Source organism: Lissotriton helveticus, chromosome 4_1 (genome assembly GCF_964261635.1).
Source record: "Lissotriton helveticus chromosome 4_1, aLisHel1.1, whole genome shotgun sequence".
NCBI classification, from domain to species: Eukaryota; Metazoa; Chordata; class Amphibia; order Caudata; family Salamandridae; genus Lissotriton; species Lissotriton helveticus.
In genome coordinates this window covers 442,964,680-442,987,173 of record NC_136063.1, presented here as the reverse complement: position 1 = coordinate 442,987,173, position 22,494 = coordinate 442,964,680, and the positions used below count along the sequence as shown (strand labels likewise).

The following is a 22,494-nucleotide window of genomic DNA, read 5'->3' as shown; positions in this document are numbered from 1 at the left end:
GACATGAGTCCCTTGCTCACTGCTCCATCAGGATTCAAGCAAGCCGGGCCGACGACGCCTGAAATGGCAGAAACCGGTCCCCGGAAGCTTGTCTCCTTTCTGGTGAAGAATTGGCTTGGTAGTTTGGTTTGCCCTGTTCCCATCATGCACTGGGACAGGAACAGACTAATTTGCATATAGCCAAGTTCTGAGCTGGGATGGTGCAGTGAGCTAAAAAACGGTGATGGATCAAGCCCTGATCTTTGGACTGGGTAAGAGTGGTCTGCTTAATTCAGGCACTCTGTTCATCACCACCCCCTTTTCTGAATCAATAACCTCATGGCAACACAGGCATACCCGCTTCTCCGTCTGTTGGCCCGCTTTTTCTGTTCAGGGGTTAGAAAGGCAAGGAATTATAACTACACCAAACAAACAGGAGCCACGTTTACTCCCTCTGCCTAGCACCTCTTCATGAGCCCTCAGACAGTACAGTGTCAGGATACCTAGGGATAAAACTGGTGTATCACCTGCTACCCCTTATTGAGGTATATGTCTCTTCCATGCTCTGCATAAGGATCAGAGGAACCAGTCTGCCCTCTAACTCTTCCACGTTCTCCAGGCCCATTCATGATCAGCTACTCCAGTTCAGGTTTTTTACGGTTTTTGGGATTGATGAAATGTCTAAGCCCAGGCCTCGCTGCTTCTCTCCTAAATGTGTTCAGGCTTGACTGGCATGAAAGCAGAACCAACTCAGGCGCTCAAGATAGATGCAAGGTCACACCCCACGCTGCCTCCTGCATCCCACTCTGAAAGGCAGCTTGCTGTAAAAGCTGTCTAGTCAAAGCAGAACAAAAACCAGCGCCTGCGCGTTGAAGTCCCTGCGCGCGCTCAGCCACCTGTGCTCTCGCGCCAAGCACGCAGCGGAGCAGCGCCCCCTCGCGCACATTGTTTACTTTACCAGAGAGGAGGCACTACTGCACGACTTTGGCTCGAGCCACCACGCGCGTGCCTGGCTCACCCGTCAGTGAACGCGTCCTAAGACATGGGACTGCAGAAAACATATTCCTTCCAGGAACGCGTTTTCCCTTTGGAAACCTGTCATGAATTAGTCTGTTTTATCTTCCCTTACTTCTTGTCGGCCCTTCCCGATGGCCCAATCGCAATGTGCCTCGAACAGTCGAACCCTGCATACGGCCCTCTTCGTTCTTGTGTACTGTATACAGTGTTGTAGTGTTCAGCCACCTAACCAGGTGAGCCCAGGGCTGTGACTGGGGACTTTACACGTGAAAGTCTGTTCCTTCTCGCCCTTCCGGCCACTTTCAACCAGTGCTTTATTTGTAAAACTAGCAGCCCGTCCCGACGTTGTCCGGGAGCAATTAGGCTTTAGGGCCCCCGCCCGGCCCGACGTTGTCCGTGGGTCCCCCGGAGCCTTCCTCCATATATTGCAGTATTATATCTCTATGTTTACTTTGTACGCTTTTGTAACCTGCACACGTCACTTTTTCCTCCTGTAATGCAGTATTATACCTCTGTTTACTTTGTACGCTTTTGTAACCTGCACACGCCACTTTTTCCTCCTCTAATGCACCGTTTGGCTCACTTTTGTAATGCACCGTTTGCTTCCTCTTGTATTTTGTTGGCTCACGATTGTCATTTTTGCTTGATTTAATGTAACGCTTGCTTACTTTGTACGCTTTTGTAACCTGCACACGTCACTTTTTCCTTCTGTAATGCACCGTTTGGCTCACTTTTGTAATGCACCGTTTGCTTCCTCTTGTATTTTGTTGGGTCCCGATTGTCATTTTTGCTTCATTTAATGTAACGTTTGCTTTTGTATTTTGCCGCCGCTCACCGCTCCTAAATAAATAAATAAATAACCTACCTCATCCGCCGCTCACCGCTCCTCACCGCCTGTCCGCCGCTCCTCACCGCCTGTCCGCCGCTCCTCACCGCCTGTCCACCGCTGCCCACCGCCTGTCCGCCGCTCCTCACCGCCTGTCCACCGCTCCTCACCGCCTGTCCGCTGCTCCTCACCGCTCCTACCCGCCTGTGCGCCGCCCCTCCCCGCGCTCATGTCCACCAGTCCTCTTCGCGCTCCTGTACGCCGCTCCTCCCTGCGCTCCTAACGTCAGCACGCACGTCGCGGCCGGCGCTTCTTCCAAAGGACTACTTTTTTTTTGGGGTACATTTTTGAAATTACGTATATTTATTAAGTTTATATAGCCTATGTCCATCTGCACACCCTGACGATTACAACGATGTATCGAGTGTGTGGATTGGCGCTGTGGTTCCCGAGTTTACCCGCCTCAAAGGTTCAAAGTTCTTCCTTTATAATAGTAGTATAGATAATAAGAGCCAGGGCCCTGAACAGGAGGCCACTGCACCCATTGCCCCTGACATCTCTGACAATGGTGGGACCAGGGCACAAGTCCTAAAAAAAGAAGTGGGTGGACACTGATGTCACAACAGGAAGTGACGTCACGAAGGTAGCTTGCACCATCAGACTCATTGCCTCCCCTCGCTCACCCCTTAGATGCGATTGCATCAGAGAAAGCAGCGTGCGTTACATACAGCTGAGACACTTCATGTGTAGTGTATTTTACAGATAAAAGGAGGTATCACTACGGCCGTGAACAAGCACGCACATTACTCTGGCAGTAGTTTGTTATCGAGCTCCGGGTAAAATAAGTGGGGGGACGCCGTCCACCCGCGTGGTACCCCGACTCGAGCCCTGGGCGGGACCAAAACAACCACTAACCATCTCTCTCACCATCAAGTCCGACAGTTCTGTCTATTGCAGGACCCCAAAGCTAGATGAATGGCTTGTGAGGCAGGTATTAGTACATTTTAACCTCTTCAGTGCTCGTGACGAGACCAGCTCATCATGAGTCAGGGAGGAGCTGTGCTCATGACGAGCTGGTCTCGTCATAACGGCGCCGCTCCGCCCACAAGCGATTAATTCCCCGCCTGTGCGGGCGAATTAATCAGTGGGCGGGGTGATGACGAGACCAGCTCGTCATGAGCACAGCTCCGCCGCGCTCACCCCCTTTCCCCTGCACCATGGGGGAATTACCCCCGCAGGGAAGGAGTTAATGTATATTAAATTTATAAACAACTATTTAGATGAGCAGTGCCACCACTTCCCCCAGACATTAGTGTCAGGAAATACTCCCCGGCAGAAGAGCGCTCATAAAAGAAAAACCTCCACCAAGAATCATTTTCAAAAACTATAAGACCCAGATGAAAGTGAGTGGATTGCTACTGAATTAAAAAAAGGCATAATCTTTAATAAACTGTGGCTGTGCAAATATGACTGCTGCATGCAGTAATTCAACATTGTAATGCAGTGTACATCACCCAGCTCATGGAAAATGCATAAATTCCCTTTACTAATTAGGCACTCTGACAGTTTGCAAATATTTGATCAAGATAAGGACCGCATCTGTGCTTTTCTGCATCTTTTTGAATATTTTAGTAAATGTGTATGTCATTATTTTATTCACTTTTCATCTATTTCATGTAACATCATCTATGAATGTTTAAATAGGAAAAGCAGCCACTTCAAGTCGCAATTCTTGAGAACCACACACTTTTTAAAACAGTCTCATTTTTTCCTTTCATGGCCTAATATTTGTAATGAATTTTACAGGCGGAAATCATAATTTGTTATTAAAGGTGTTTCTTTTTGTCACACGAATGCCAATTTCAAAACAATAGGCCTATGGTGTCGTAAAAAAGAGTGATTTACTCTGGTTTACTTGTCGTTTCCCAAACATCTGCATACTGCATTATGATTCTATTGGAAAAAGCATCTGATATCTATCAGACAGAGCTGGCTGGTCTTTGTCTATACCGTTTCTGTATTACCAGTTAATCGTGATGACCCTCCCTCCTTTATTGTTATGAGCATTTTATAGCACTTTTCCGCCATTTGCTTATGCTTGTGGCACTCTTGGTAGATCACAGGGTGTCTTTCTGCAGATTTATTTGGTTTCTCACTTATTAGAGTTATTGGCAGAGGCTGCTCTTCTGCTGGTACGCTCTGTGGGTATCAGCCTTTTTCTGTATTTCTGTCTTCTGTCTTTTTCTGTTTTTGCCTTTTTATTCTGCCTTTCCCCCCTTTTTTGCATATTTCTCTGTTGCCCTCTGTTTTTTTGCCTTTTGCCTTTCTTTCCTGCCGCTGCTGACCCAGCAGCACCTCCCCCAGTGTGTTTCCGCTCCCACCTTCCAGCTGCTCACCCTCCCCCTACTTAATGGTGGGGGCAGCGCAGTTGCTTACCACGGGCTCGCCGCTGGCGCTCCAAATGCGCGCCAAAGGCAAGCCCGTATGTGCTCGTCCATGACCCGACCGCAACTAACGCCAGGGACCCTGATCCCCTGACCCCCCATCGCTACCATCTCAGCACCCTCCACACAGTCAACCCTGGACGCAACAACAACTGCCATCTCTCTACGCCGAGCAACTCCCAAGGCCCGTTCTCCTGCCGGCACTGACGCCGCACCTTCACCTACCTTTAGACCCAGACAGTCACCCCCAACCCACTGAACGCCAACATACACAAACTCCTGAGCTGCATGCACAGACACTAGTTAGAAGTTTGGGACCTCCTCAACACTCACTCGCCCGACGTTGGCTTCCTCACAGAGACCTGGAGAAACGCCAGCTCGGCACCCGACATCGCAACCGACGGATATAAGATCCAGAGGAAAGACCGCCCAAACCGCCCTGAAGAAGACCTCGCCATCGTTCAGAAAAGCTCCCTCCGACTAACAACCACCAACTCGGACGACGCCTCGCCCCCATGGAACACATCCACTTCCAGATCCAGCTCAACCCCAGTACGACGCACCGCGGAACACTCACCTACAGACCACCCAGACCCCGCTCCTCGTTCACCAACGCCATCACAGACTACGTCACTCCCCACGTCCTCACCTCCTTGGACTACATACTGCTTGGAGACCTGAACTTCAACCTACACAACCTCAGTGACCCAATACCACCGCCTTCCTAGAGAACCTCGCCAACATTGGACTGAAGCAACTCATCTCCACCCCCACTCATGGGGCAGGACACACTTTCGACCTCATCTTCGCCAAAGGAAACAACATTTGCTTCAGTCACACCGTTTAACCGCTCTGGATGGACCACCACTTCATCCATTTCTCCTTCTCGAAAACCACTGCACACAAGCTCACACCATGCCTCTCACGTAGAAACTGGAGCAAAATCACCCAAAAACACCTCACCTCCGCCCTCAGCTGTACTCATCCCCCTACCACGACAGACCCCAACACAGCAGCAAACGACCTTCACCAGTGGATCACCAACTGCGCCAACATTCTTGCCCCCTCCAGACATCTGCCCGACAACACAGCACGAAAGCCACCTGGTTCACCATGACCTCTGTAAAATCCAAGCAATCTTGCAGACACCTGGAGATAAAATGGAGAAATAGCAAAACCCTGGAAGCACGCTCCGCCTAAAAGGCAGCCACCACGGCACACCACCAACTCCTCAAATCAACTAAAAGAAACTTCATTCAGGACAGAATCCTCTCCAGCTCCCACAACTCCAAGGAACTCTTCGCCATCATACAAGAATTTACCAGACCCAACAGCAAAACTACCGACCCTCCCAAGACCTCCTCAACAAACTCAGCTCCTTCTTCCACCAGAAGATCAGGATGCTCTACGACAAGTTCGAAGACCAAGACCGCGGCACTGACCCAACACCCTCCACCAGCGACGCCACCCAACCCACCCTCCTCACCTGGATCCCAGTCACCACAGAAGACACCGCAAAGACTATAAAAAGCATCCACTCCAGAGCACCCACTGACCCTGCCCGCGTCACATTTTCCACATGGCCACCATCGCCATTGCACCTGAACTACGACGAACAATCAACTGCCCCCTCAAAACAGCTACGTTCCCCATCGACTGGAAATGCGCCGAAGTGAAACCCCCACTTAAAAAGCCCTCTGCAGACCCAACAGACCTCAAAAACAACAGGCTCATCTCTCTACTCCGCTTTGCCGCCAAAGTAATCGAGAATATCATCAACATACAGCTAACGTACTTCATAGAAACAAACAAAATCCTCAAATCCTCTCAATCTAGATTCCGCAGCAACCACAGCACTGAGACCGCACTCATTGCCGCCACTGACGACATCCGCATCCTCCTCGATCAAGGTCACACTGCAGCCCCCATGCTCCTAGACCTCTCAGCAGCCTTCAACACCATCTCTCACCGCACACTAGCTGCCAGACTCCATGACACTGGCATCCAAGGAACTGCCTTAGACTGGATTTGATCTTTTCTCTCAGGCAGAACACAAAGAATAAGACTCCCGCCCTTCCTCTCCGAACCAACAGAGATCAGATGCAAAGTATCCCAAGGATCCTACCTCAGCCCCACGCTCTTCAACGTCTACATGGCCCCCCGCTCAACCATCGTCAGAAAACATGGACTCAACATAGTCTCATAACCCGATGACACCCAGCTTATCCTCTCCCTCACCAAGGAACCTGACATCACCAGGCACAGTTTCTAAGAAGGGATGAAGGACGTTGCATCCTAGATGAGCATCATCAGCCTGAAGCTCAACTCGGAGAAAACGGAAGTCCTGCCCTCAGAAACCCTCCCACCCCCGCAACCTCGGCATCATACTCGACTCCTCACTCACCATGAATTGCCAGATCAACACACTGTCCTCCATATGCTTCAACACTCTCTGCATGCTCTGCAAGACCTTCAAATGGATCCCACCCGACTCTAGGAAGACTGTAACCCATGCACTCATCACCAGCAGACTGGACTACTGAAATGCGCTCTACACTGGAATCAACAAAACCCCCCTCCGCAAACTCCAGACTGTCCAGAACGCCACAGCCAGACTCGTCCTCAGCATCCCACAACATGACCACAACACCCATCACCTCCGTGACCTACACTCGCTCTCGGTCGAAAAAAGAAATACTTTTAAACTGCTCCTACATGCCTACAAAGCGCACCATAACACCGGACCCCAAAACCTCAACAAAAGAATCTCCTTTCACGCCCCAAGAGAAACCTCTGCTCCGCTGACTTAGCCCTAGCCATGGTCCCCCGCATCCACAGGGCCAGAACGGGTGACAGATACTTCTCCCACAACGCGGCCAAGACCTGGAACGAACTTTCCCTCCAAATCAGACGAAGCCCGACACTGCACCTATTCAGAAAAGGGATCACTGACATAATATCGAGGGACATAATATCAACTATCAAAAATATCGGTGACAAAATATCGACAGACAGAATATCGACTTTGTATCTACAAACAGGTAAGTACAAAAATATTGAGTAAAAAATATTGTTTAGAAAAATATAGTTTATAAAAATATCGACTTTATTAAAAACAATGTTAAATTGAATTATTATTAAAAATTGTTTACTAAAATATGCTTAAAAATACTTAAATTACTTTATAATAATTGAATAATTAATGAAAGTTATAAAAAATGTTTACAATCATATTTGTTAAAACATATATATATAGTAACATAATATAATTAAATAATATCCAATATTATTACAATAGGATAGCGGAAGTGTAAAAATTACTATTCCCTCTCCAGAGAGTGCAACAGTAGGGAAAGCGTTGGATAGCGTAGGGGTAAAAATTACTATTCCCATTCCAGAGAGTGCAACAGTAGGGAAAGCGTTGGATAGCGTAGGGGTACAAATTACTATTCCCACTCCAGAGAGTGCAACAGTAGGGAAAGCGTTGGATAGCGTAGAGGTAAAAATGACTATTCCCACTCCAAAGAGTGCAACAGTAGGGAAAGCGTTGGATAGCGTTGGGGTACAAATTACTATTCCCACTCCAGAGAGTGCAACAGTAGGGAAAGCGTTGGATAGCGTAGGGGTAAAAATTACTATTCCCATTCCAGAGAGTGCAACAGTAGGGAAAGCGTTGGATAGCGTAGGGGTACAAATTACTATTCCCACTCCAGAGAGTGCAACAGTAGGGAAAGCGTTGGATAGCGTAGAGGTAAAAATGACTATTCCCACTCCAAAGAGTGCAACAGTAGGGAAAGCGTTGGATAGCGTTGGGGTACAAATTACTATTCCCACTCCAGTGAGTGCAACAGTAGGGAAAGCGTTGGATAGCGTAGGGGTAACAATTACTATTCCCACTCCAGTGGGTGCAACAGTAGGGAAAGCGTTGGATAACGTAGGGGTAAAAATTACTATTCCCACTCCAGTGGGTGCAACAGTAGGGAAAGCGTTGGATAGCGTATGGGTAAAATTACTATTCCCACTCCAAAGAGTGCAACAGTAGGGAAAGCGTTGGATAGCGTAGAGGTAAAAATTACTATTCCCACTCCAGTGGGTGCAACAGTAGGGAAAGCGTTGGATAGCGTAGGGGTAAAAATTACTATTCCCACTCCAAAGAGTGCAACAGTAGGGAAAGCGTTGGATAGCGTAGGGGTAAAAATGACTATTCCCACTCCAGTGAGTGCAACAGTAGGGAAAGCGTTGGATAGCGTAGGGGTAAAAATTACTATTCCCACTCCAGTGGGTGCAACAGTAGGGAAAGCGTTGGATAGCGTTGGGGTAAAAATTACTATTCCCACTCCAGTGGGTGCAACAGTAGGGAAAGCGTTGGATAGCGTAGGGGTAAAAATTACTATTCCCACTCCAAAGAGTGCAACAGTAGGGAAAGCGTTGGATAGCGTAGAGGTAAAAATTACTATTCCCACTCCAGTAGGTGCAACAGTAGGGAAAGCGTTGGATAGCGTAGGGGTAAAAATTACTATGCCCACTCCAGTGAGTGCAACAATAGGGAAAGCTTTGGATAGCGTAGAGGTAACAATTACTATTCCCACTCCAGTGGGTGCAACAGTAGGGAAAGCGTTGGATAGCGTAGGGGTAAAAATTACTATTCCCACTCCGATGAGTGCAACAGTAGGGAAAGCGTTGGATAGCATAGAGGTAAAAATTACTATTCCCACTCCAAAGAGTGCAACAGTAGGGAAAACGTTGGATAGCGTAGAGGTAACAATTACTATTCCCACTCCAGTGGGTGCAACAGTAGGGAAAGCGTTGGATAGCGTAGCAGTAAAAATTACTATTCCCACTCCGATGAGTGCAACAGTAGGGAAAGCTTTGGATAGCGTAGGGGTAAAAATTACTATTCCCACTCCAAAGAGTGCAACAGTAGGGAAAGCGTTGTAAAAAATATCGTGTACAAAAATATAGTTTATAAAAATATCGACTTTATTAAAAACAATGTTAAATTAAATTAATATTAAAAATTATTGACTAAAATATACTTAAAAATACTTAAATTACCTTATAATAATTAAATAATTAATGAAAGTTATAAAAAAAAATTACAATCATATTTGTTAAAACATATATATATAGTAACATAATATAATTAAATAATATCTAATATTATTACCGTAGGATAGCGGAAGTGTAAAAATTACTATTCCCACTCCAGAGAGTGCAACAGTAGGGAAAGCGTTGGATAGCGTAGGGGTAAAAATTACTATTCCCACTCCAGTAGGTGCAACAGTAGGGAAAGCGTTGGATAGCATAGGGGTAAACATTACTATTCCCAGTCCAGTGGTGCAACAGTAGGGAAAGCGTTGGATAGCGTAGGGGTAAAAATTACTATTCCCACTCCAAAGAGTGCAACAGTAGGGAAAGCGTTGGATAGCGTAGAGGTAAAAATTACTATTCCCACTCCAGTGGGTGCAACAGTAGGGAAAGCGTTGGATAGCGTAGGGGTAAAAATTACTATTCCCACTCCAGTGAGTGCAACAGTAGGGAAAATGTTGGATAGCGTAGAGGTAACAATTACTATTCCCACTCCAGTGGGTGCAACAGTAGGGAAAGTGTTGGATAGCGTAGCGGTAAAAATTACTATTCCCACTCCGATGAGTGCAACAGTAGGGAAAGCGTTGGATAGTGTAGGGGTAAAAATTACTATTCCCACTCCAAAGAGTGCAACAGTAGGGAAAGCGATGGATAGCGTAGGGGTTAAAATTACTATTCCCACTCCAAAGAGTGCAACAGTAGGGAAAGCATTGGATAGCGTAGGGGTTAAAATTACTATTCCCACTCCAAAGAGTGCAACAGTAGGGAAAGCATTGGATAGCGTAGGGGTAAAAATTACTATTCCCACTCCGGAGAGTGCAACAGTAGGGAAAGTAAATACTTCTTATATTATTTAAAAACAGTATAAATTAATATCTATGAAAAATTAATTAAAAGTAATTACCAATTTAATATAATATAATAATGAATCAATTAAAATTACAAATTACAATTAATTTTTACTATTAGTTACCTATTCAAATTAATTACAAATTAACAATTAATTAATTAACAATTAAAAATTAATTAACAATTAATTAAAATTAAAAACAATTAAATAAATTGAATTATTTAATTAATTATGAATAAGTTACTTCCCACCCTATTCCCCTATAAACTCACAACCCGCTACAGAAAATAAATTAGTACAATTAACATAATTAGCAATTAATCAATTAAATAAAATTAATTGGCAATTAAAATTTAATTAATTACCCATAAAAAATGAATTAACAATTAATTCTAAAAAAATCTATAAATATTTTTGCATATTTAATTAATTATAAATAAATTACTTCCCACCCAATTCCCCTATAAACCCACAACCCGCTACAGAAAATAAATTAGTAAAATTAACATAATTAGCAATTAATCAATTAATTAAAATTAATTGCCAATTAAACTTTAATTAATTACCAAATATAAATTAATTAACAATTAATTAAAAATGAATACCAATATATACATTCACATATTTAATTAATTATAATTAAATTACTTCCCACCCTATTCCCCTATAAACCCACAACCCGCTACAGAATTAAATTACGCAAAAATTAAAAAAACAAAATTCATTAATTAAAATTAATTATAACATAAAAACACACTTTTCACACATATAATAACATAACAAACACTATAAAAAATTCGATATTATTAAAAATTCGATAATTTTAATAACTTATATTATATACTTCGATATTTTAACTTTCTATATTTTTAACATTCGATATTACATTACTTACCTTCAAAACGATATTTTTGATGTCTATATTCTTTCCATTCGATATTTTGTCCAGCCTATATTTTGTACTCGATATTATGTCCATTCGATATTTTGTAGTCGATATTATGTCTGTTTACCGATGAAAAGATATCAAGACCTGGCCCTTCAGAGGACCACAGAGCTGCCCCTATCCTCCCCCCAGCGCCTTGAGACCCTCATGGGTGAGTAGTGCGCTCCATAAATCCCTGATTGATTGATTGATTGTGGCTAGACCTAAATTTTTGGGTGAACAAAAATATATCCATTGGAGGCTGTAACAGTACCTGAGATTACTCCCATACATGTGCTGGTCAAAAGAGAGACGGAGAGCAAAGGTTCTAAAGTTGATATCTGGGCCCATATTACACAAAGTGCCCTGGGGCACTCAGACATGTGCACCTGTTTCGCGCACCCCCCAGTCTTTTTGGTATTAAAGAAGGGGCCACAGACTCTTGTGTGACCCCTTCTGTAATACTGACAGCACTGGCACTCGTTTAGTGCCAGCACTATCTTGAGAGGCCATTCCCTCATGTGCATAGGGGTGTGGCCTCATGCAAATGAGGAAATCTTTTTGCCTCTGCGCTCGACAATATTATGGATGTGGACAGCAAGGAAAATAAGCCTTCAGGAGGCGCACTGACACAGTGCCACAAAAACGTAAGGCACAGTCAGTGAGCTCCCTGAGGGTAGCCCTCTGGAGGGGAAAAAGGATGCCTCATGCACCACCCAGCAATTGTCCTGCAAGCGGGTGCAGTCACTCACTGCACCTCCATGCAGGGGGATCTCTGTCCTCTCTTTGAAATGCAGGCGGGTGTCGCCTGGACAGTAAAACACTGAGCGGCTGATTAAAGCAGCCGCTCCATATTTCACTGAAGTCGCTGCCCCAAGGCAGCTCCCAGTTCGGGGTTGCCCTGTGGGCAGCACATTCATTGTAATCCGGCGTACTGTTCATGTTTGCACCACAGGGCATCTGTTTAAGTGTGCGCCCTGGCGCAAACATGAACAGTGCGCCTGATTTCGAACTGAAGGAATTCCAATCCCATTTTTTGAATTTCCACGTGTTTTGCATTGCGGCTTAAAGGTGAGATTCTGTAAGTAGTCAGTAGCTAGGGTAGTGACTGTAAAAGGGGTTGTAGCCTGGAGTCGATGTGAGCTCTAGTTCCTGAATGTAATAGAAGTACAGGTACCCTATTTTGTACATGTGGAAGTCTATGCACTAGGGAGCCTGGTAGGCCTACGTTAAAGACATTTGCATAATGTGCCAGAACAAGACAAAGAATGTATTACCAGGACCTTCTCTTAACATAGCAAAGATGTATCTTATCAAATTGATCTGATCACCGGATTTTTGACTAAACTTTTTATTTGGTATGCATCCATGAGGTTGTTCCAATGTTGGGCTCCAAATATAGCCGTGTCTATGACCTATGGCAGGATGGGTGCTGGGTGCGCAGTCAGCGGTGGCGCTGAGGCCAAGGTTGTAGACCTTGTATTCCAGTAGTTGTGATGGGTGTTGAATTTTTTAAGATTAGTCTATAACTATTAGGGTATAATTGGTTCCATGTGGGATGTGTCAGGGTTTTATACACGTGGTTTTGAAATCTTCTGGTACTACTCCCTGCTGTAGTGAAGTGCCCAGGAACAGGAATTATTGTAGGTAATTCTTTGGAAATTAAATGGGATCTGTAGTCAGCAAAGAGACCTGAGAGTTATTTGTACTAGCTAGTTCTTGGATCTGTGAAATAATCTAGTGCTTGTTATAAAGAAATAGTTGGAAAGTTCATGGCAGAGTTTTCATCTGCACTGTTTGTGTGTTAGATTGGATTTCGTGGCCGAGCAACAAGTACGTGATTGGGAATGTTGGAAGTTTTATTCTTTAAGAGGGCTTCAAAAGTTTTGTAAAGATTTGTCAAACATCGCCAAAGTTATCATCTAACGCAAAAATCCATTTACTATGGAAACGTGGTACTATATATTCAGGACAACATTGTTTTTTTTTGTTGTAAATCTTTTTATTGAAAATAAATAACACACAAGGCAAGAAACACAGTACATTAGGATATAGTCCGAGCGAGGAAGGAGGCAAAAAATTAACACAGTAAAGTTTATACGTTATATCAGGGAACGGACACAGGGGAGAGACAAGTTCTAGAGCAATTATTTGTTCTACATTACGGGAATGGTGGGTCAGGGGGAAAGTTGAACTTCAGGGATATCCAGAAGATGGGGAGTGCAGATATCCCCACGATAAGTATTCCAGTGACCCCAGACCTTCCCCCACTTTTTGGGTCGCCCCTGTGCCACATAAACAGTCTTTTCCATAAACATGCACCAATCCATGTTTTCCATCCAAGCCTCGACCATGGGTGGCCTCTGGGAACCCCACAACTGTGCTATGTCTCTCTTAGCCACCATATTCCCCAGAGTTGCCCATCTCGTTTGTGCGACATTATAATCAGTTGGTCCCCAGACATTCAAGAGACAACGTCTAGCCTCGGGTAGTAGAGCAACACCAGTAGCCTCCTTCATCTTATTATGCACCCCAGTCCAGAAGGCAACAACAACGGGACACTCCCAAATTATATGTAAAAGTCCCGAGCAGCCCACAACCACGCTTACAAAGACCATCTTCCGAATAACCCATTCTAATCAAGCGGGGACCAGTCACGTAGACTCTGTGTAGGATTTTAAGTTGCACCAACCGCAGACGGGCTGGAATCGCTACCTCCTTAGGAGAGGAGATCGCGGACTGCCAGTCCTCGTCGTCTAATTCGAGACCATCTCGGGTCCATGTTTCCCGGAGGAGCACCAACAGGTCAGTTCTACCGTTGATTAGTTTTTTGTATATTAAGGAGATAGTGCAGGACAACATTGTTGAACATTGCCACACTAAATACAAACAAATATGACAAGGAAGTGCTCAGAAGGCAGAGGTTCTCTTCTGCACAAGGTCTCTGAGCCCCTCCTGTTTACAAATCACTAAACCTTGGGTAGCAAGTATTACTGCAATTTAAACAAGATAAAGGCTAAGTGCACATAATTTGAGTTGCCGAGGTATGTTTAAAAGTAGGTTGAGGCTTAAAGCCAAAGCCTGTTCCAAAAAATCTGTGAAAAAGTTCAAACCTTCTGTTCACAAAAAAGAATCCACCAGTGGATATGTGGACACGTGCCCATAATAAATAGTTGTAATGCAGTTCAATAGGCAAAATCTATGTAGGAAGGGCATTTATAAAGTGTGGGTTTATTTGGAGAACTTCGCTGAAGAATATGAAGCACAGCAGGTTATTGAATAATGTAGAATGTCCCACTTAGAACAGATTTTTTCTCTCACTTGTATTTTAAACAGGGCTCTAAGGTAGTATGTCATTGTGCCTATCTCAGGAACATATGTAGTGTATCTTACTGAACTACAGAGTGCAGACCTTAGGGCCTGGAAGAAAGTTTCCCTAAAGTGGAACATGTATACCAGTTAACCTCTTAACTTAAAATTGGATAATCCATATTTTGAAGCTTAACTTCTCATAAATGGCTGAAAAGATTTACACCAAATCACAAAATGCACTTTTTTGGATAACAGTCTTGCTTTCTGGGACATTTGATGTAATTCTGTTTAGTCCTTTTTTTCAGGATCACTTCCCAAAATTGCTATGGAAAATTGGATGGGAAAAACACATTGGTACCTCCCTTTTACTCGGCCTCACTTGACGGATCAGTCAAAACTTTCCAGAAAGGAGTTGACGTGTATGAAGCTTTTTTTGGGAAAATTTCATGAGATTAATTCGTTAAACGGCGCCAAAGCTATTGGAAAACCAAAAAAATCTATTGTCTATGGACACCTGGTCCAAACTATAACTACACAGTGGTGACGACCAGGGGAGTAAACCAATGCAACCGTCTCTTGCTAGCACCTAGGATAGGCACTGGCAGGGGAGCAGGCGGGCGCTGTGTGGGCCTCCCCCCATAGCCCACAAGGGCCCTCTGTGAGAATGAGAGACCCACAAAAAAAGGATTTCCGGCTAACACCAGCATGGACGGGTGCTGACTGGAGAGCCTGTAGGGACGTGGGGGGCAGGGGCTTCCCCCCACAGCTCCCAATATTTTAAAGGTGCTGGATGCCCCAGGTGGTACCAGGACACCTACAAAAAAAGTATGGCCTGCTCCTGCTCACGGTAGACTGGGGATCCACTGGGGCCTTTTCCACCGTTGTTTGTTACTCGGGTGGGACTTGGGACCCCAAAAAAGAGGAAGAAACCCTAAAAACTCAGCAAGTATATAAAAATGAGCAGAGTAGCGGTATTAACTTCTTCTGCCTTGAAGCATCCTGTAGTGCCCCGCAAGGGCTTTTTATAGGTATTATTTAATCCTTGTGGTGTTGGGGGCTGCAGGCAGTGCAACAGTCCCCAAGGAACATTTTTTTAAAATACAGTCTCTCCTGGGTCATTGAATAATTTCTCCAGGAAAGCTTAACATATGTTTTAAAACACTCTAAGCTGGAGTTGTATGCTGTTCAGATGAAGTGCAAGGGCCTCTTGTGGCTACATTTTGTGGCCTGAAGAGAGTTAAAGACAGACTTAAAAACATGTTTATAATTGTTTTGAATAAAAATGCTTTAGTTAAAAAATATGAAATATAATAGTAATAAGCATCGACTTGGGTGTATTTAGAGGAATACATTTGTTTATGGTAATTGAGAAATGATTTCAGTTACTTTTTGATAGAGCGAACAGGTCTCCTTTATATATGTTAATGTGCTGACCCCTTGATAAAGCCAATAGGCTTGCCTTTTACATTGTGGTGATCTGACCCTTTGTAGTAGTTCTTTTTAATAAAACTAAAAGCATGCATTTCCTAAGAAGAACAAGCATTGGCAAATGCCTTGACAAGCTGGTGTGATGGTTAATTACAGAAAAAATATTTCAAGCTTATGCCACAAAAATCATGAAAGAAAACAGAAAACATGCTGTACATAAACATGGCTGCTATATAACTGCAATGAAACATTTCAATTTAAACAGCATTCACTAATGTGGCAATTTGACTTTTACGCTTTAAAAATAAAAAGCCTTTCAGTTGATCCATGGATTTTAATATTATTATTTATAAAGACAAGACTAAGTCACCTGCTAACCAAGCACTCAGATCTCAAGCATTTACAATGTTGCATCATGTCTCTAAAAACACTTAAATAGCATCTTTAAAAAAAGTAGACCAATAATATATAACCATATAAATGGGCACCCAGAATGTAGGCAAACTAAACAGCTGGTATGTAAATATAATTTGAACCAGCTTTGTAAATGAAAAGAAAGGAACAATTTTTTTAGTGCATGTGAACAGGCTGTGACAAGTCACTCAAAGTGAAGGAGCCAATGGGCAGTGTGGTCTGATCATTGCCCCATGCTGCATGCTGTAGTGGATGGAAGTAAAAATGTGAACAACAGTTACTAGACCAATGGGTGAAGCTTGCTGACAAAAAGCCTCTCTATGCATTTATATTATGTTTTATCTTAGAAAACAATAGTCTAGCAAACCAGCTAACACTGTCTAAAATACCACACCTAAAAATGCATAAAACAGTATATTGGGGACAAAACTATACTGTTAATTAGGAATACTTATATACAAAAAAACGTTCCTTACACCGATTTCTAGAGGCAAGAGAACCTGTGAATAGCCTAAATACATTTTGCAAGCTATGTTATTGCTCATACGACTAAAAAAAGTTACCACGGCAGAACAAATTATGCTACTTATATGTTAAGCAGCTAGACCTGACTAATGCCTAGAGGTAGTAATACAATCTTGTTGAAGCATCAGCAGTTACCATATTTAACATAAAAGTAAAAGCCAGAATACAGCAAATGAAGGGAATGGTGATCTTCCCAAGTGGTATCACGACTTCCTCTTAAAATTCAGTGTGTGTTTTATTTTGGGTGGCGGAGGCAGACTCTTATGCAGACTTGCCTTTATGAAAATTCTCCATTTTCAAGTAGGGGACAGTGCTCAGCTGTAGATTTACATGGGCTAGCAGTCAATAAACATAATATATTTTTTCTCAGTTGTACCAATATAAACCAGTACATGAACATTTGGAAATTCCTTTTCTCCTTTCGCCTTCTGTTGGATTTAGAGAAAGCGTTTATTAGTCTGGCAAAGCCAGATAAGTTATGTCTGCTTTATAGATCAGACTCAGAAACCAAAGAATTTTACTTTATATTTAGACTTCAGGTTGTGTACGTTGTATGTTTTATGTTTTTTTATTAAATTAAATAGATTTTAAAGAGTGTGCTCATGAATTAGTGTGGGTAGAAATGCATGAATGATGTGAAGTGGCTCGTAGGGCGCATGGTATTATGGACCGCAACTATCATGAAGAAGAGGCTTATAGTTGGGAGTCGCAGGGCGTTCAGTATGCAGGTACCTCTACACGGTGCATGACTGAAGCTTTAGTTCCAAAAATTCTCATTCAACTTATTTCCTTGTAGGTGATGATTCACATTACAGATGACAACGATTGTGCACCGGAGTTCCAGCACTCCATCTACAGTCAAGACAACGTTCCAGAAACTGTGCCCATTGGCACCTCGTTGCTGCAAGGTGAGGTCTTTTTTCCGGTGCTGCTGCTGCATTATTCCTCTCTGAAGGGGTGCCTTGTACAGTTCATAATGTAACACAGTTAAAACATTTTTAAAAAGCTATGGAAGGGTCCGGTCACAGTCCAGAGCCTGCAGCCAACCACCATTGTGCAGGCTGTAGGCCGTGCACAGTGTGGATTGGCTGCCTGCAGTGGGTGGGTGTAGAGTCAGGGCCTGCGCGCAGTCTCATGCTGTGCACAGCCAAACGCCATGCATGAGCTGTGACAAGACCATGCGTACAACCAGCCGCCGACCGTGGCATTGGGTTTCGCTGTAGGTTGCCCAAAGAGGCTGGGCGTGTGCTCAACTTTGAGTATGATTAAAAGAAAAGAAATACTGAAATTTACTGAAAAAAAAACAAATGTTAAAATGACGTTATAGTTAGGTGTTGAATGAGATAAGAACTAATGTTTAAAAAACAAAAAACAACAGAAATTCACCAGTTATAATTTAGGGGACTAAATTGCGCACTGTCATGCATTGCTTATTATCTCACACATTACATCACTCATGACATGATAAATGACACCATTAATGACATCTCAAATAATACCATTGATGACATCAACCAGCCATTTTGACAGCATCCTACAGGGTTTGGGAACTTGACGTATTCAAGAAGCAATACCTGTTCACAATCTTCTATCAGCAACTGATAATAGGCATAACCTTTGACAACATGCAGGGCATGTTGTAAGTTTAACTATAATGTCACTTTGCTATAATGGTATATATATATATATATATATATATATATATATATATGTATGTATATATATATATATATATATATATACATATATATATATATTTATATATATATATTTATGGAAAAAACAAAGGTAAGTGCTGATATAGTTAGGTGTGGTAATAAGACCTTAGATCATTTTTGGAAAAAAAAGAAATACACAGAAAAGAACAAGGGTTAAAGTTACTTTATCGTTAGGTGTTGAAATGAGATAAGAGCTAACATTAAAAAAATAAAAAAGCGCTGAAAATCCCCAGGTATATCATTTAGTGAACTAACTATAATTTGCACTCCCGTCATGCACTGCTTAAGACTTCATATATTACATCACTAATGACATGTTAAATGACATCATTGATTACATGTATCATTATAAAAGGCACAATTTTATCAAACAATCTTGAGTTCATTTTTTTAAAACTATGGTTGAGTAAAGACTCTTGTAATATACACAGGCAAGTGTTACAGGCCAGGCCTTAAGTCAGATCCTGTGGTCAAACGCTGCAGCACACGGACAAAGGCTCTAGGAAGCGAGTTTGACCGCCTGCAGTGGGTTGGGTGAATGCCGCTGCCCGCATCCCCAGCAGCGGGACATCAGCAGGGCAGCCCCCTTAGCGCCCATTAGTCTGAGCACCCCCCCCCTCCTCGTGGAGGGTGAGGCTCAACCGTTCTCCAGCCCCTCCTCTGCCGGGTGCACCAGTGACGTGCATTCGGGGGAGGGCTCATTGGGGATGGGCCGGGTAATTAGGCCCCTGCGCCCAGTATACGACCTCTTTGCGGTCGGTCTGCCCTGGCGGCTGCTGCTGTCCAGCCTCGGTGCCTGTCGTCTGTCGTGCCGAGGAGTTGCTGCGGTTTTAAGCCGTCGTGTCCCTGGTCTGTCTCGGTTGTGTGGTGAGTGACGGGGCATTACTAGCCTCCTCCCGTCGTCCCCCATACCTTGGGTTACATGGGGGGAGCGGCTCGTGGGTTTGGTGAAGGTCCTGTCAACAAACCCCACTGCTCATGGTGCAAGCCAAATGGGTTCATGGCAAGACCATAACTCATGATGTCCACCAGGCTCAGTACACCACTTTGGCAATGCCACAGGGACCAAAATCTGGTGGGCAGTGAGAGATGAAGTGTAAGGTGCATGTCACAACTCTCATATTTTTAGGGGTTTCCCAAGTTTGTATTTACTGTACCGTAACTAATCAACTAGCCTTTAGCTATGTTTTCATAGTGAAACAAATACACATACTTAAACCACCAAAGAATGCTACATTCATACTTGTCTCTTTCATAGCATTAAAATGTGATTCGTAATCTCATCTGTGACATTATTTATGAAATTTGTAATTGCATCTAGCACATCAAGGATGAAGTCCTGAGCATTACATCTGGGGAGCGAGCTACAGTTTCAGCGGTTGATACGCGAAGTTTCGAGGCTAACCATAACTTTCGAATTTCAGTGGTTTTTCAGTTTTAATTTTTAACCATAACCGTCTTTAACTATGTTTTTGTAAGTGCATTACAGAAGTATTTTAACCATATATGAAGGTGTTAAACCCAAACTAACAACAAATTCACATTAACCTTGTTTTGTCAATAACACCATCGGGAAATACAAAGCAGAGACTCTGATATTATCACATTGGTGTCCCTGATGCATGGATGCATGCAGTTGATTTCATTCAAATACCTCTTTCTTTTAATGACTGGAGTAAGCACTTGAAATCGCCTATAAGGTTTACAACCAGAATATCAAGAATTAGATGTCATCATGGCCAAATAGTATTTACCAGAATATAATGAATGTAAATATATACATATGTATATAAATATATATATATATAGATGAAAATAGGTTTACTCATAGACGCTAGAAGTAGAGGTTTGGCACCCCCAAAATAACATTGTTGGAGTTCTGAAGGTATATAAGCTTTTACGATTCTTGTAAAATTTGTTTTTATATTGTCACATTAGCTGTGTGTTCAAAGACAGACATAATATTTCAGGCTATATATTCCGACAAATTGCTACTTATACTTTTAGCATCAAGATTGATGTTTACTTTTCTTTGACCTCAAAGTGAGATGATTTTGTTAAGTCAACTACGTGAAAATCTTGCTGGGGAACAGGGAGCATGAATGAAAAAGCTGCAGAATGTATTTTTTTCTAACAAAAAAATGGAAATAACTGTAAATGAACTGTACAGATATTTCAAATTATATCTTCAGTTAGGAAATCACAAGTGAAGCACATTTTTAATTCTGAAGTGAGAAGGAAACAAATATTTTAATAGGATCAAAACAAACCATGACATTTAACTAGGTGATGTGCAAACGATAAATATTTGCTTAAACCTGTTTTCAATTATCATTTGTGTGCTATATAATTTTACCAATGAAACTATGTACACATTTAGAGGCCCTTAGAGAGGAAATTGGGCTGTTTGCAATGGCAGTGTGCTACCACTTCATCGGTCACTGATATATTTGTGACGGTGTACTTCAAAATGCTACAGCAGCTACATACTAAACCTTAATCACTGCCTTGCTGAAAGAGCGTTGCTCATTTGCCACACTTGCTCCATGTGTATTGCTTGGATTTTTCACAATCCCCATGAAATCAATGATATCACACTGGTAGCAGCAGCCCCACTCTGACAATTGTTGCAGCACCACTGGGTTTACTTCATGGCACCAGCACCTATAGATCTTGAAAGTACATAGATGTGAAGTTAAACATATGTAATCACATGGTGAGAGTGTAGGGCACATCTTAGCACTACTGTGAATTAGGCTTGAAAGAAAACCATTAATGATATGTTTTACAGACAGTTGCCATCTTTCCATGACATAGTTTTACATACGTTTGTTGTCAAATTATGGTCACGGGTAAATCAATCAATCAATCAATCAATCAAAGCATTTGTATAGCGCGCTACTCACCCGGAGGGTCTCAAGGCGCTTGGGGAGGGGGGGTCTGCTACTGCTCGAACAACCAGGTCTTGAGCTGCTTCCTGAAGGCGAGGTGGTCCTGGGTCAGGCGGAGGGGGGTCGGGAGGGAGTTCCAGGTCTTGGCGGCGAGGTAGGAGAAGGACCTTCCTCCTGTGGTGGCTCTTCGGATGCGGGGGACGTCGGCGAGGGCGTGGCCGGTCGATCGGAGCTGGCGTTTGGGAGCGTAGAAGTTGAGGCGGCTGTTGAGGTATCCTGGGCCTTGGTTGTGCAGGGCTTTGTGTGCGTGGGTGAGGAGACGGAAGGTGATTCTCTTGTTGACTGGGAGCCAGTGCAGGTCTCTCAGGTGTCCGGAGATGTGGTTGCGACGGGGGATGTCCAGGATGAGTCGTGCTGATGTGTTCTGGATCCGTTGGAGTCTCTTCTGAAGTTTGGCGGTGGTTCCGGCGTAGAGGGAGTTGCCGTAGTCCAGTCGGCTGGTGACGAGGGCCTGGGTGACCGTCTTCCTGGTCTCGGTGGGGATCCACCGGAAGATCTTGCGTAGCATGCGTAGGATGTTGAAGCATGATGAGGAGACAGCGTTGACTTGTCTGGTCATGGAGAGGGAGGAGTCCAGGATGAAGCCCAGGTTGCGTGCGTGGTCTGTAGGTTTGGGTGCGCTGCCTAGTGCGGGGGGCCACCAGGAGTCATCCCAGGCGGAAGGTGAGGATCCCAGGATGAGGACTTCCGTCTTGTCCGAGTTCAGTTTCAGGCGGCTGTTCTTCATCCATTCGGCTACCTCTTTCATCCCTTCGTGTAGGTTGGCTCTGGCGGTGGCGGGTCGTTGGTGAGGGAGAGGGCGATTCCGTCATTTTTGCAGGAACTTGAAAAAGTTCCACAGTCACAGACTGCAATTGTAGGAACTGCGGTTACCAGTTTATAAAAAGTCCAGTTAAAATGTGGCGTTAAACAGTGATTAACCACCTCATAAACTACCCCTCTGAACCAACGTGAAAAGGAGTGGGTGCTCTTGTATTGTACAGTGATAGGCCACTCCAGGGAGCAACAATTCAGGCA

The 22,494-nt window shown here is 43.6% G+C and overlaps 1 protein-coding gene across 1 annotated transcript in view; it reads left to right on the top strand.

Annotated features, from left to right (window-relative positions):
* Positions 1-22,494, top strand: part of LOC144828007 (neural-cadherin-like) — a 266,439-nt gene that overhangs the window by 48,681 nt on the left and 195,264 nt on the right. The window contains exon 5 of the mRNA XM_078686153.1: positions 17,605-17,716. Within this exon, the coding sequence (XP_078542279.1) occupies positions 17,605-17,716 (112 nt within the window). The remainder of the gene's footprint in view (positions 1-17,604; positions 17,717-22,494) is intronic.